General features: G+C 43.1%; 2 protein-coding genes across 26 annotated transcripts in view; one reads left to right on the forward strand and one right to left on the reverse strand.

The window, feature by feature from the left end:
- The window catches only part of LOC148754606 (P antigen family member 3-like), a 46,841-nt gene extending 40,249 nt beyond the window's left edge, over positions 1-6,592 (forward strand). For 21 of the 24 annotated variants that reach the window (XR_016020069.1, XR_016020086.1, XR_016020082.1 and 18 more), the window contains 3 exons: positions 982-1,095; positions 2,913-4,221; positions 6,417-6,592. Coding sequence is in view for 3 of the 24 variants with exons in the window: in XM_088795257.1 (XP_088651383.1) it covers positions 982-1,095; positions 2,913-3,038; positions 4,096-4,466 (611 nt within the window). In the remaining 21 variants the exon portion in view is untranslated. Of the gene's footprint in view, positions 1-981; positions 1,096-2,912 lie in introns of all 24 variants that reach the window. The other 3 variants (XM_088795258.1, XM_088795259.1, XM_088795257.1) reach the window with 3 other exon arrangements.
- Positions 1-14,345, reverse strand: part of LOC148754608 (uncharacterized) — a 148,184-nt gene that overhangs the window by 9,558 nt on the left and 124,281 nt on the right. Inside the window, exon 5 of one of the 2 annotated variants that reach the window (XM_088795232.1) lies at positions 6,723-9,712. The exons of the other annotated variant lie outside the window; for it this stretch is intronic. Within the exon in view, the coding sequence (XP_088651358.1) occupies positions 9,565-9,712 (148 nt within the window). The 3' untranslated portion in view covers positions 6,723-9,564. Of the gene's footprint in view, positions 1-6,722; positions 9,713-14,345 lie in introns of those variants that run through there. 2 annotated transcript variants of the gene reach the window in all.

A 14,345-nucleotide genomic window follows, 5' to 3' on the forward strand; every position in this document is an offset into this window, starting at 1 on the left:
TGTCAGATGTGCCTGTATGGTGACGTAGCTCACTGCTGGCATGAAAATAGATGCAGTTCAATGGAGCAGCAAAGAGACTCCTGAGATGTCTTCAGGGAATGGTGGCCGCTGTATGCCCTGATCCATATTTTTGTTATGATAAGTTTGGTAAAAGCTGGACAATTCAGAATACTGGCACATCGGTAATGATAGGTGTGTGACTTTTTAAAAGTGATGTAAAAAGGAGTTTAAATACTTTTAACATTAGGAAATGAAAAATACCTTAAAATTATTATGAAACAGAAATTATCTCTGGTAACTCTATAGTATTTTCATCAAACACTTGTAGTAAGTTATTTACATGACTCAGGCCACGGATTATTGTACCGATTCTCTGTTAAGAGGTTTCCGCAGTATGACTGACACTATAGTCCATTCATTTCTTTCCAATCTACTTTCCTTAAGCTCACTGTAAGACAGATATTTTGTTGTTTATCACTAATAATTTGTTTTTATTTTCGCTCCTTTTCTGAATGGGACTCATTTATCGAAATGAGGGCCCTGCACGTAAATATAAGTAGTTATTTTGATATAGTAAGTTTTGGCTTATTGCAGTAAGGGGTTGATGTCACTACCATAAGAGTTGTTATAGGCCCCCAAATGCACTCAGTGACACCTGCGGTAAATTTCATTTCATTGTAATCACAGATCATCGATGGTGTAGCCCTCAGACTTCCTGGGCAGAGCTGACGCTCTCTGTTCTTAGTACAAGATGGCGATATAAGGGAAATGGAGATGCCTGTGCTTTATCTTCAGACTGTCACTTAAAATAAGGTGTCATACTACAGGAAAACAAAGATTTGCAGTACACATTTCCATCACACTTGTTCTCCCAGAAAATACAGGCTTTTATTGCTATCAGCTGAAGGAATGAAGATTTTAATTCACTTAATTATTTGCCATGGATAATGGTCAAAACGATAACTGTTTTTTCCTCTTAAGATCCTGACCCAGAAGCAGATCTCCAGGAACTGGCTCTCGCTAAGACTGGGCGTGAGGGCAAAGTCAAAGGGGAGAGTTCACCAAATACACAGCCCTTTCAAATGCCAGCAGCAGGTACGTTATCCATTAAGAATGCAATTTGTGTGTTTTCTTCACAATCCCATCTCCGATACTGTAGAGGTACCATGCTGTAACGTGAATAGAGTCATATGTAAAGATAACTTATAATAGAGTTCTGTCGCAAGGGCCTGACTGCCTGACCTACAGACTGTCAGAGATAGAAACAAATGATGTCAAAGCTATATTAAATTATAAAATAAAAAACACATTGTTACCTTTGAGTATATGTGCCATAACTAACAGCAGATAATTTTCAGATTCTTTCATAATTCCTGCGTTTAAGAAACACGTGAATGCTTTTGTCATCAATATTAGGTTGTATGAAATATGCTGAGGCACTGAAATAGGTTGCAGTACCAGTTCTAAAATAATGTGTGTTTCTCTGGGAGAGTCTCATAACTTCAAAAACACCTTTACTCTAAATAGTGTAAGATCCCTGTGCTAAGCACGCTCACTGTCACCACTGTCAGTCTAAGTGACTTACTGTCGGGAATTAAAATGTGCGCACTATGATATTATCACCTCTAAGCATATCAAACGTGTCATAGTGTAAGTTCGTGCACCCAGCAATCAGTTGTTAACATTTAAGGTTCAAAGACTACAGCCTTAATAATTTCTGAGTAACCAATTAAGTATGCTTACTGTTGAAACTAGCAACGTTTCTTAAATATCACGATTATGTATTTGTGATGTGCCGGTTTCTACAACCCGCAGATTTAACAATGATTCCTAAAAGGAATCATTATATTGCTAAAAGAAATAAATGCACAGAGATAGTATTAACCAAAAGGATTATGGAAAGAATCTCCATCTTGTTTATCATCATAAAGAATGCTGTACAGAGTGTCCTAAATTCCCTTACATCTTTTCCCCATCGTGTGAATTGCAAAGCGAAAGAGCAAGGGAATGGTATGACTTGCCTCTAACAGGGTCTGATACATGCAGTCTTTGTCCCTTTGTGACTTCTTACAGACGTGTTGCATTACTGAGTTCTCATATTCCATTAACAATAAAAATATTCATAATTAACGAAAGACAACCCCACTGCCATTTTCACAGTCACATTAGGGTATTTTTAGTGTGCCACATAGAGTTGTTATTAAGTAAAGGTAACATGAAAATATGAATAACATATCTTTATGTAAAAAATGGCACATCACAATTTCTACCTGTTGTTTATAATACGCTTGCCAATTTTCCCTACATTACCATAGTGGAAAACAATAAATACAAATGTTACATAATATACGAATACCAGGAAAGTAGGACCGTCCCTAGGAGTAAACACTGTCAACTCGGGAATCTTTAAACTCCAGGGAATGTCATGTCATCAGTAAAGCATCGACCTGGGCTGTCAGGTTCACTGCTCACAAATGCCCTTCCTAAACTTTCCTCTGCTGAGAATGTTCCCATAAAAGGTAGGAATGTACGTTTTCACGTCTCAAAGGACAGTGAAGGCCCCAAGTTTGCTTTGACTCGGTGAGATTATTGCATGTCACGTGGGCATCACTTGCCTGGGACCGGTGACCGATGCAGACTGGAGAGCTGCATTGGAGCTCCGGATTAATTCCACTGGGCTTTCTCTGGTTCTACCCCTGGAGGACAGAAGCTGAAGATGAAGCCAGTCTCGAGGTGGCTTCTTCTGTATGTCCTTCGTTGTTGGACTTTGGTTTATCTAGATTTCAGGAGATTCTCAATGATGGTTGTTCTATAGCTTAGTTGTTATTTTGATGTGGTCATGAGAGGACGCAAGCACAGTATTTACCTAAAGACCGTCTTCACCGGAAATCCGTGAAACGTTTTCTTATAAGGGCCTGACCCGGAAACTGATCTCCAGGACCTGGCTCAGCTGAACACGGGGGATGAGGGCAGTGATGGTCCTGACGTCATGGAGGACATTTTGCCAAAACCAGAGTCCATTTATATGCCAGAAGCAGGTATGTTACTCATAGGAATACAGTTTTCGGGGTTGCTGTTTTCCACAAGCGCACGGATACGAACATAGAGATAACATACTCTAGCATTAATAGAGCTCACCTAGAAGATTTTTGAGGGGTAGTTCAGGCCCCAAAGGCCACACTGCCGGACCCATAGTCTATCAGCTGCAGAAACGGGTTGAATCAAGCTGTATCGAATTATAAAATCTGAAAACCTTTTCTTACTTTTGTGCATTTGTACTTTAACCAACAGCTAATATTTTTTTACAAGCCTCTATAATTTCTGCCTTTGCCAAATGCATCATGGATTTGAAATAATTATCAGTTTGTATGAAATATGCTGAAGTAGTGAATTTCGAACCAGCACCCGCTTTAATATAATTGTGTGATTCTGGGAGAATCCCTTAACTACTGAACGATTCTTTAGTCTTACATAAATCATCAATGCCAATCAGGTATATAAATATCATTTTCAGTGCTGGTTTTTGTGTTCTCTAGTTCACTTGTATTCACCACAAAAATAGAAAGATATTCTGTTTTTCATTACTGATTCATAACAATGTATCATCTTGAGTCAAATTTCGAGATTTCATTGCAACTAAGATGATCAGGAAATACTCGACTTGAACTTTTTTGTTGTCGTCCCTTATGGGAGAAGTGAGTACTTGTTTTTGGATTCTCTCAAATTGTGAATTCTTCTGGCTCTTAGACAGCAATTGCATTTAAAATTTTTTCCGCAATAGAGCCCTAGATGCCTGAATTATAAAATGGCAAGAATTTTCTACTTCCTAGTTTATCTGTCTGGGGATGTAGAGAGAATGCAGGCACTGACGGATGTCCCGGCCGATGAGAGTAAGATAGTTCCGCTAAGCAAGCTCACTGTCACCTTTGTTAGGCTGTGATAGCTATTGTTGGTAATAAAAGTATGCAAACTATGATATTATCACCTCTAACCATATCAAATGTGTCATGCATATGTTTGTGCCTTCGAAAAGCAATTGTTTCCATTTCAAGTTCAAAGACTATCACTTTAATAATTTCTGAGCAATCAACTTAGGGCCTGATCCGGAAGATGACCTCCGGGAACTGGCTCAGCCAAAGACTGACCGTGAGGGCGGAGATGGTCCTGATCTCACGCAGGAGCTTGTGTCTAAGCTAGAAACCGTTCACATGCCGGAAGCAGGTATGTTACGCAATAAGACTCCTATTTATGCGTTTACCACATCACTGACCATGAATTCGAGAGCTTTTGAATTTCAAGGCAGCATTTTATGTTTTGGGAAGAACTTGCCTCGCATTAGTCTTCTAAACCTCTTTACTGTACATTTGCTGAAGTGTTTCATTAGACTACTTACATTAAGAGAGTTTTCAGACTACTTCCAGGAGCCTGTTAGACATGGCGAAAATGTATTCATAGGCATAACATAGCCTATTAATGTACCTGTTATTAGATAGCTACCAAATTGCTTGAGCATCCAATATCAAAGTTCAGAAAAAAATACCACAACACAATAAACCAAAGGGATAGGCAATGACATACGTAATAAAAGTGTAAATCCTTAGGAAAAGGAAACATAATTTCACTAGTAAATCAAAAAGATGGTTCTTCTGAAAAATATTTGTGAAGAAATTAAGCATCGAACCTAAGGACACTGAAAAACTTTTGCGAAGACTGTCCATGAGTTACATGATCTTGAAGAATGTGGAAGAAATCCAAGTACACGGGTTAGGGAATATGATTGAGACACTAACAGATATTGATTGTTTTATATAATTGAAAGTGAATACATTCTTGACCTCTAAAGTAATATTTTCAAAGTATGAATGGAATGGTTGATCTTCTAGGAAAATATATATTATTTAACATACCCCAGTAATACTCGGATATCTGAACATCACAGACATCATGGGAGTGTTTGGAAATTCATCAGAATTGTCCCTCAAAAGGTCTTACTTTATTTAGTTAAGAACGTGGTAGCGTATGTTTGAAAATTGATGAGAATAGATGGTTAAGCATTCTCATCACAAAACATAAATAACTATGTGAGGTGTTGGATGTGTTAATTACTTCCGTTTATCTTGGTAATCATTCCACAATGTATAGATACATCAAATCACCATGTTTTATACTTTAAATATATACAATCATATTCAGTATTTTTTCCTGAATAAAAATTTAGAGAGCACTTCTTTTGGAAGAAAATTTATCTTCTAGATATCTTACTCCTGCTCTCATTCTCTTTCCTTATCGCTCCCTCTCTTCATTCTTCTCTTCCTCTTGCTTTTTTTTCTTTTTTTTGCCATGACATACATCCTTGGCATATATGTTCTTCACATTTTGGTGTCAGAAATGATGGTAATCACTTAAAACTAGTGTGACCGTATAATTTATTATATAAACTGAACCACTTTCAAGTGTGGAAAAGACATTATTTATTATTACGCTTGGACTACAGGTCAAAATGGGGACACATTAGTACCCCACTTAAGCAATCACACGCTGGCTAAAATGGCCCAAAGAAACGTTTTTCCATTCCTGCAACAGAGAGAAAACACAAATGTGGTACTGGACGTTCTATTTACTTCAGTTAAGCAGTAAACGATGTGACGTTACTGTTTTAAGTATGTTATGCTCAGAAAATTATTTCAGGTCAAAGCAGTTAATTGATGCATTCTTGTAAATGTCTTTCATCTCTTAGGATTTATGCGGTGTTGCTTGGATATTTAGTAAAAGGATACGCAATTTTTGCTTTCTGTTTAAAACTTCCATTTAACGTTTTCATTTTGTGTCATGTGTTCTGTACAGAAACATTGATTTCATTTCCTTGTACCAATAGAAAGAGGCGTGTGCTAAAAAGTAGTGGTAAAGGATATTGAAGTCTTTTTTACGAAACCAGAGCTGTAATGTCCTTTGTACACCTTCAATGTAGTCTCAGTCACACTCTGCTAAGTTGTGTTCCCACCTGTCATGTTGATCGTGCGGGGGAAGGGCAAGCACAGGATTAAGGAAGATGAGATGAAGACTACCACGTGGGATATCTGACTGTGAAAATTGCCTCAGTAAAGGTTTTTTGCTTTCCCCGACGAGCATTACCAATCTTTTGTTAAGTGCATGTCCCAGTGTTTGATACTATTGAAAATTGAATTGATTTTTGAAATTTTATGTTCTGATTGAAGTTGTATGTACAGATATATCTGCACATTGGTATTTCTCCAGCAACCTTGCTAAATCTGCTTATTAATTCTGAAAGGTTATATCTAGATCCTTTTGGAGTTTCAACATGCACAGTCATATCATTTGTGAGTACGAGCAGAGTTCTGTGCTGTTTGAAACATGTTGTCTTTTTTTCCCTTTTCTCACTTTACCACATTGGACAGAGCCAGCCAGTACAGTGTGAATAGAAGCGGTAATAGTGGGCCATCTTTCTCTTCTCTTTGCCAAGAAATGCAGCGTTTCATCCTTTCACCAATTTACTGTGAAGTAGAGGAAGTTCCACTCCAGTCCTGGTTTGCTAACAATACATAGCTCCAATAAATGTTGACTTTTCATCAAACGCGTGTGCATTTATTGAGATAATTGAGGGATGTGCTCTTCCAACAATCTGTTAATGTCCTGAATTATACAGGAAAGTTCCTGTGTTTAAATAACGGTTGCCTTCTTACGGGGGTAAATTGGGTCGTGATATATTATTTGTATCAATAACCTACCCCTTAGTGTCATATGTTTAGGACGTTCATGTATGACCTCCTGAGTGACATTAGCACGTGCTTTTAGGTCATGCACTTTGGTATCAGGTTACACTAGATTCCTCAGGTGCATTGGTCTGTACAGACTCTTTTGGTCTCTGGAAGGGAACCCTGTGCAAGGTTGGGAGGAAGGTAGCGCCAGCTTTCCCCTGTGTAGCAGTTTCTGGATTCCATGTCTCTTTGTAGAACTGGACCCCACTTATAGGTGAGTGACAGGGAAGCTCCAGGTCCCCGTCACTTCAGCCTTGGTGAGGTGCCGTCTTCCCCGCAAGACACCTCTAGTGACGCTGTGGCTCTGAACGCGACCGGCTCCTGTGTCTGTGATGATATTAGTCTCCCACACACACTACGTTAGACGTCATGTCTCTGTTAAGTGGCCTGGATAATTTCTATCTGTGTGACATGGTGGGGACTGGCCTGCCCGATCCGTCAGCTGTGTCCCGTTAACGACAATACATCCATTTATTGAGTTCTATACTAATCCCATGAATCACAATAACTCACATTTGCAGGGTGTGTGCTATGTGCCGGCCGCTTCCCTGAGCTAGGTTCCACACATTTATGACATCACTTCATCCTCAGAAGAAAGTAAGCCAGAATGTACACAAAATTTATACTTGCTCACCCCACAATTTGATAAAAGCTGAGATGACACTGTTCAGGTGCTCTGGCCCCCAGTTCCAGCCTGGGGTGACACCTTTCTCAGGCATCGCCGGGGGCCCCTCTGGTCCCATTTCGTCCGTGCTCATTGTCTATCGATTTGATTAAATAGGAGCTGACGAGGGAACAGTAGATTTGTTCTGGGGACAAGGAAGTCTAGAGATCCAGGCCCACTCGGGACAGTCCATCTGCTGAGGGCAGCTGTGGCTCTTCCTGGGGAAAGGGATGGACCCCAATGCCCGGTGTCAGAGCTGTCAGCCACAGGCACCGTGGCTGGTTGGCGGGGCTCAGCAGGGATGGCAGGGTTTATGGGCCACCTCCTGTGGATGTGGCGTTCACACTAGCCCCCATAGGGAAGGAAGCCTAACTCACCTTGACCAGAGGCGAGCAGGATTGGTCATAATACAGTTATTCCAAGACTCAGACACGACAGGTCATTCTCTGAATCCCTCAGCTCCCGAGGCCCTTTCCATCCCTGGCGTGAACCTCCCTCCCTCATAAGGACAGGATGGTGACTGCAGACAGCAGGGCCTTCAATTCCCCTGGCCTCTCCCCTGCAAGATGGAAGGAATAGATGTTGCAGAATCGTCTCCCCAAATCCCTGTTCGTGTTCCAGTTGCGTAGCTAAAGCCAGAACAGTGAGCCAGCACTGCTTGGCCATAGAGAATGGGTTATTCGATTTGGCCAAACGAAAGGTCTGGACAGCAAGAGTTCTCAAATCCTTCTCACAAAACGCAAATCGGGGCAGTGTTTATGCAGCTAGGGAGTAGAAGAGGGACAGCTCAGGAGACGTGAGGGAGATGTCTGAGTTTTTTCAATCACAGACGACACTTTTTTTCTTTTTTAAATTTATCGGGGTGACAATTGTTAGTAAAATTACATCGATTTCAGGTGCACAATTCTATATTACCTCATCTATAAATCCCACTGTGTGTTCACCACCCAGAGTCAGTTCTCCTTCCATCACCATATATTTGATCCCCCTTACCCTATAAAGCTGAAACATTTATCCATAAAGACACGTGTGCTCCAATGTTCATAGTTTAGTGATGAGGGTAAGATGACACTTTTTCATATCAGACTCCTGGGCATCAGCAGCTGGTAACAGCTACCTTGGCGATATTCTTTCTCACATCAAAGCAAATGCATAATTCCTGCTCCAGACCCAGAAGTTGTCTCCTCCCGATTGCAAACACACAGTACATCAGCAACACAAAATGACATTAGGACAACACGGGGTCGCTGGGTGGAAGAATCAGGATTCTGCGGACTGTCTCATCCTTGTGCGTCAGTGATGTTACGTTTCAAGCAAAAAGCAGAAACCAGACACGTGAGTACCGCCTCGAATAGGCTATCATTGTTGTGTGGTTAACTGGGTAGAGTTTTGAGAATCTCAAGCAAAGTGTATTTCAGACATTTCTCCAGGAAGTGGCTTCACATGTTGTCCTTCAGAACATGACTAACATTTGTTCTTTTTTGTTTCAACCAACAATTTCTCATCACTTCTTTTTGCATCTGTAGGGTTATGGTGTGCCTACTGTTCCTTAACTTTTGTCTTTATTATATAGTTTGGATCTCTTTCAACATCAGTGTCTACAGATGTACCGTTTTGTATTATTAGTCAGCTGGGGCTGCCATAACAAACTCTCATAGAATGGGCGGCTACGACAGCGGGACGTTCTTTTTCAGATTCAGTTTATGTTCATTATTATTTTGCGTTAGTTTCAGGTTACAGCACAGTACTTAGACATTCCTACAATTTATGAAATCATGCTCCCGTTAATGTAGTACACGAACATACATTCGTGACCTTTGATAATCAGCTATGTGACACCTGAAGCAGTTCAAACATTTAGTGAAAGCCAATATCTATATACTAATTAACAATTAAATTATTTCATTCTCACTGCCAAAAATACAAGGGGCATCAATAACACAAGGGGCTCGGCTACACAGAAACTCAGTGTCACTGGCCACACGGCAGCCCTGTGCTGAAGATTTGTGACTCTGTGTCCCAGGGTGCAGCCCGAAGGCTCTCCGGGGAGGCGTGTGAGGCCTCTGAGTGAAGGGGAGCTGTGTGCTAGGGTAGCAATTCCCTGAGCTGCGGGTGTCTATGTCCTCACGTGTGACTGGGTCTCGGGTGAAGGTCTCGGAACCGTTGGCAGGTCTCTGTCCCACAGTGTGAGGTCTCTGAACTCTGTGGAGGAGTCTTTCTGAGTCCAGAGGGTTGGTCTCTAAGCTGCTCATGGATCTGCATCCCGGGATGTCTGTGAGAGCAAAGCAGGAAGGACCTTGCTTACTCAGTGCTCTCGCTAGGTGTGTGATTTCACCTTTGCTGTGGTTTCTCCCATCCCTGCCCTGGTGCCACACAGATGAATGGTCAGGGTCCCCCTCCTCAGGGAGGGCAGTCCTCGGTCATGTGCAGCTCGAGGAGCCCATGGTGACCATACTGATAAGAGCAGTAACAGCTGACATCACCCCCACCTTTGCTCAGGGCACTGAGACAAACCTATGGACACAGAGTAACTCAGGAAATTGGCCCAAATACTTAAGAGGAGGTCACCCTCTGCAGAGCAGGCGCCTGGGCCCAGTGTGGAAGGACGGTCTCAGCTCCTGAGGCGGGAGGAAGTGGAGGTAACTGGGGCTCCTTGGAGGAGGCAGGGGAAGGCTCGGCACAGCCCAGGCCAGGTGGGGGTGCCAAGGAAGGGGAACGGGCGAGGTTTGCTCAGGGTCACAAGGATCCCGCGACTGACCCACTGTCAGAAGTCTGACCCTCTGAATCTTGCTCGGCCAGCAGACTTGCCACTCGGTATACGGAATAGAGTCCTCACATTCCCTGTGGAGGTGGTGCTGGAAGGTAGAGAGGACACACGCCACGCAGGAGGGGAAATGCCTCAGACTCATGCACGTCCACAAGGTGCACTGCTAATGTGCAGGTCCCTCCCCTCCTTTACATCATCGCTCTGGCACGGAGCTCAGCAGGAGGGCAGTCAAGGGCTTGAGGAGGTGTGGGAGACCCTGTTTACAGCACGGTGCTCCCCATAACTACAACATGTCCTTTTCCTCATGGGCAGAGGGTGCGATGATTGTCAAGACAGCGTGACTTACACACAGGCCACGGGCAGCTGAGTCATTCCCTAGTCACTGTCCCTGGGGAGGGGCGTCCTTGCCCCGGAAAGATGGGCACATCATCCAGTAGTAGGGCTGTGGGCCCACAGGTGGGGACTAATTCAGTGGGGACAGTGTCATGACAGAAATGATCTGTTTCTGTGTCTCAAATGCCCTCTCTTTCTCCCTGACTCCTCTGTCCCAGTCTCTGTGTCCCTCTCACACACCGGCCTGGGTGTGACCTCATGTACGCCATGAAGGCCCTTCCTCCTCCTTCTTCTGAGGGTATCATAGATCCTTTTTTCTTGTTGTTAAAGTTTTTTTTTATTACTTTCAGCATGCGAAGCAACACAATAGTTGACATTTACACTCTTCACAAAGTGGTAACTCCTGTGCCCCAAGCTACTACCCCTCTGACATGTTGTATAGCTGTTATAATGCCACCGACTATTTCCCTATGTTGTACTCCACATCCTGTGACTATATATACCTATATGTTTAGTGACAGTTACAGTTAATATTTTTTACCTCAGCTTCCGCTGTATTACGCATTGGTCAGGCATGTACACAGTCTATGATGTGATTCCCCTGAAAAGTCCAGGGCCCATCTGGCACCTTCCATGATTTACAACATTGTTGATTATATTCCCCATATGTATTAACAGCCAATTCATATTTCTCAATACCTTCACCTTTTTCACCCCCGATCCGTTTCCCATCTACACCCTGATAGATCTAGTACCCGTCTGGCACCATAACTAGTAATTACACTATTACTGACTGTATTCCTTATGCTATACCCTACATTCCCATGACTACTGGGAAACAATCAATTTGGACTTTTTTTTTTTTAAGTTAGCTTTCTTTTTTTTTATAGACTACTTTTAGAGCAGTTTGATAAGCACTTTTTTTTATTGCTGAATTCAGTTTGTTAATATTTTGTTGAATATTTTTGCGTGTATGTTCATTAGGGATATCGGCGTATAGTTTTCTTTTTTTTGTTTGTTTTTTTAATTGGGGAAGGGGAACAGGACTTTATTGGGGAACAGTGTATACTCCAGGCCTTTTTTTTTCCAAGTCAAGTTGTCCTTTTCAATCTTAGTTATGGAGGGTGCCGTTCAGCTTCAAGTTGTTGTCCTTTCAATCTTAGTTGTGGAGGGTGCCATTCAGCTTCAAGTTGTTGTCTTTTCAGTCTTAGTTGTGGAGGACACAGCTCAGCTCCAGGTCCAGTTGCCGTTTTCTAGTTGCTGGGGGCACCTCCCACCATCCGTTGCGGGAATCAAACTGGCAACCTTTGTGGTTGAGAGGACGCACTCCAACCAACAGAGCCATCTGGGAGCTCAGCGGCAGGTCAGGTCAAGGTGCTGAGTCCAATCTTAGTTGCAGGGGGCGCTGCCCACCATCCCTTGCGGGAGTCGAGGAACTGAACTGGCAACCTTATGGTTGAGAGCCCATGCTCCAACCAACTGAGATATCTGGGAGGCAGCTCAGCTCAAGATACCGTCTTCAATCTTAGTTACAGGGGGCGGAGCTCACCATCCCTTGTGGGACTCGAGGAATAGAACTGGCAACCTTGTGGTTTAGAGCCCACTGGCCCATGTGGGAATCGAACCGGCAGCCTTAAGAGTTAGGAGCATGTAACTCCAACCGCCTGAGCCACCAGGCCGGCCCCAATTTGGACTTCTTAATCCCTCCCCCTTTCACCCATCCTTAACCCCCCTCTCAACTTCAAGAAGTCCCTCTAAGATTCCTTAAAATACTGGTTTGGTGGTGATGAACTCCTTCAGCTTTTTCGTGTCTGGGAAGCTCCTTATCTACCCTTCAATTTTAAATGATAACTTTGCTGGGTAGAGTAATCTTGGTTGTAGGTCCTTTCTTTTCATCCCGTGGAATATTTCCTGCCCATCCCTTCTTGCCTGTATAATTTCTGTTGAGAATCAGCTGCCAGTCTTATGGGGGCTCCATTGTAGGTAACTAACTGCTTTTCTCTTGCTGCTTTTAGGATTCTCTGTTTGTCTTTAATCTTTGTCATTTTCATTATGATGTGTCTTGTTGCTGGCCTCTTTGGGTTCATCTTGTTTGGGACTCTCTGTGCTTTCTGGACTTGTCTATCTCCTTCACCAGGTTAGGGAAGTTTTCTGTCACTCTTTCTTCGAACAGGTTTTCAACTCCTTCTCTGTCTGTCCGTCTTCTGGTACCCCTATAATGCAAATGTTGGTACGCTTGATATTACCCCAAAGGCTCCTTAAACTCTCCTCAATTTTTTGGATTCCGTTTATTCTTGCTGCTCTGGTTGGGTGTTTTCTACTACCTTATCTTCTAGATCGCTGGTTGGATCCTCGGCTTCGTCTAATCTACTGATGATTCCGTGTAATACAGTCTTCACTTTCGTCATTGTTTCCTTAATTTCTCACTCGTTCTTTTCATGGTTTTCCTGTCCATTTTCATGCTTCCTGTATCTCTGTTAAAGTTTTCTCTGAGATCATTGAGCATCCTTATAACCAGTGTTTGGAAATCTGCATCTGATAGATTGCTTATCTCCATTTCATTTAGTACTTTTTTGGGAACTTTGTTCTTTTTTTTGTTTTTTATGTGGAACATGTTTCTTATCTCCCAACATTAGATGCCTCCCTGTGTTTCGTTCTATGTATTACATAGGGCTGCTATATCCTCTGCTCTTAGTAGAGGGGCCTTAGGTAGTAGGTGTGCTTTGGGGTTCAGTGGCACCGTCTTTCTGGTCCCTCTCATACCCCGGCCTGGGCGTGACCTCACCTACACCAAGAGGGCCCTTGCTCCTCCTCTCCTAAGGATATCATTCTTTCGTGTGTATCTCAGTGGAGACCAGTCTCAAGGGTCCACCTGAGTGCACAGGATTGTCCAGGGAAGGCACGGTCAGTTGCCGAGAGGCTGGTGAAGGCTTTTTCCTTGGGGCAAACCGGGAGCTCCTCCCCTTCCATTATCCGAACTTGACCTCCGACCTCTGACAGAATCGTGAGTCTTCTGTGCTAAGAAGCCTCCCTTGGGTCGCTGAGAGTAAGTCAACTTCCACCCCAACCCCTCAACAGCCCAGAAAACACTATGTGATGTGTTGCCCATTACCTCCCTGAACAGATGACCTGTCTCTCCGTAGGTCATGCTGTGCCAGCCACACGGTTCCTCATACACTGTAGCCTGAGTTCCACTCCCACACTTTTCCAATGGTCTTACCGGTATCTGGGAGGCTTTTCTCCCAGATATCCATCTCTTTGCCTTCCAGCTCAAATGTCACCTACATGGGAAATTTTCCCCGGACCACCCTCTCTGGCAATATTCACCCCTTTAACTTCTTTATTCACATTCAATTTTAATCAGAGCCATTACCAACAGCTGACAAATTACAGAGATGTTTCAGCTACATGATCCCACTACAATGTAAGCTCCCTGAAAGTAGCATGTTTTATATTCCCTTTTCGTACGCTGCATTCCTACCTCCCATTATAATGCCTGACACATAATTTGCAGCACAAAATGTGATCATGGGGAAAAAAAGAGTTGGAACAAACAATGTGAAGAGAGACACATAAAATAGAGCCGGAGGCTTTGGGGGAAGCGGGGCCAATGCACACCTGGAGCCTCGGTCTCAGAGCTGCTCTGAAGTTGCGAACCTGAGCGTCAACTCAGCCCCAGGCTCAGTCATCACTATCCGGGAACAACAACTGCTGTGTGGACAACAACACATAAACTTTACCTCCTCCTTGCAGTTCTGAGTTCCTCCTTTGCTTATTGGAACGAACCAACCCCTGCTAAATTAGT

The sequence above is a fragment of the Rhinolophus sinicus genome, chromosome 18, assembly GCF_057876585.1.
Source record: "Rhinolophus sinicus isolate RSI-liver-muscle chromosome 18, RSI-T2T, whole genome shotgun sequence".
Taxonomy (NCBI): Eukaryota; Metazoa; Chordata; class Mammalia; order Chiroptera; family Rhinolophidae; genus Rhinolophus; species Rhinolophus sinicus.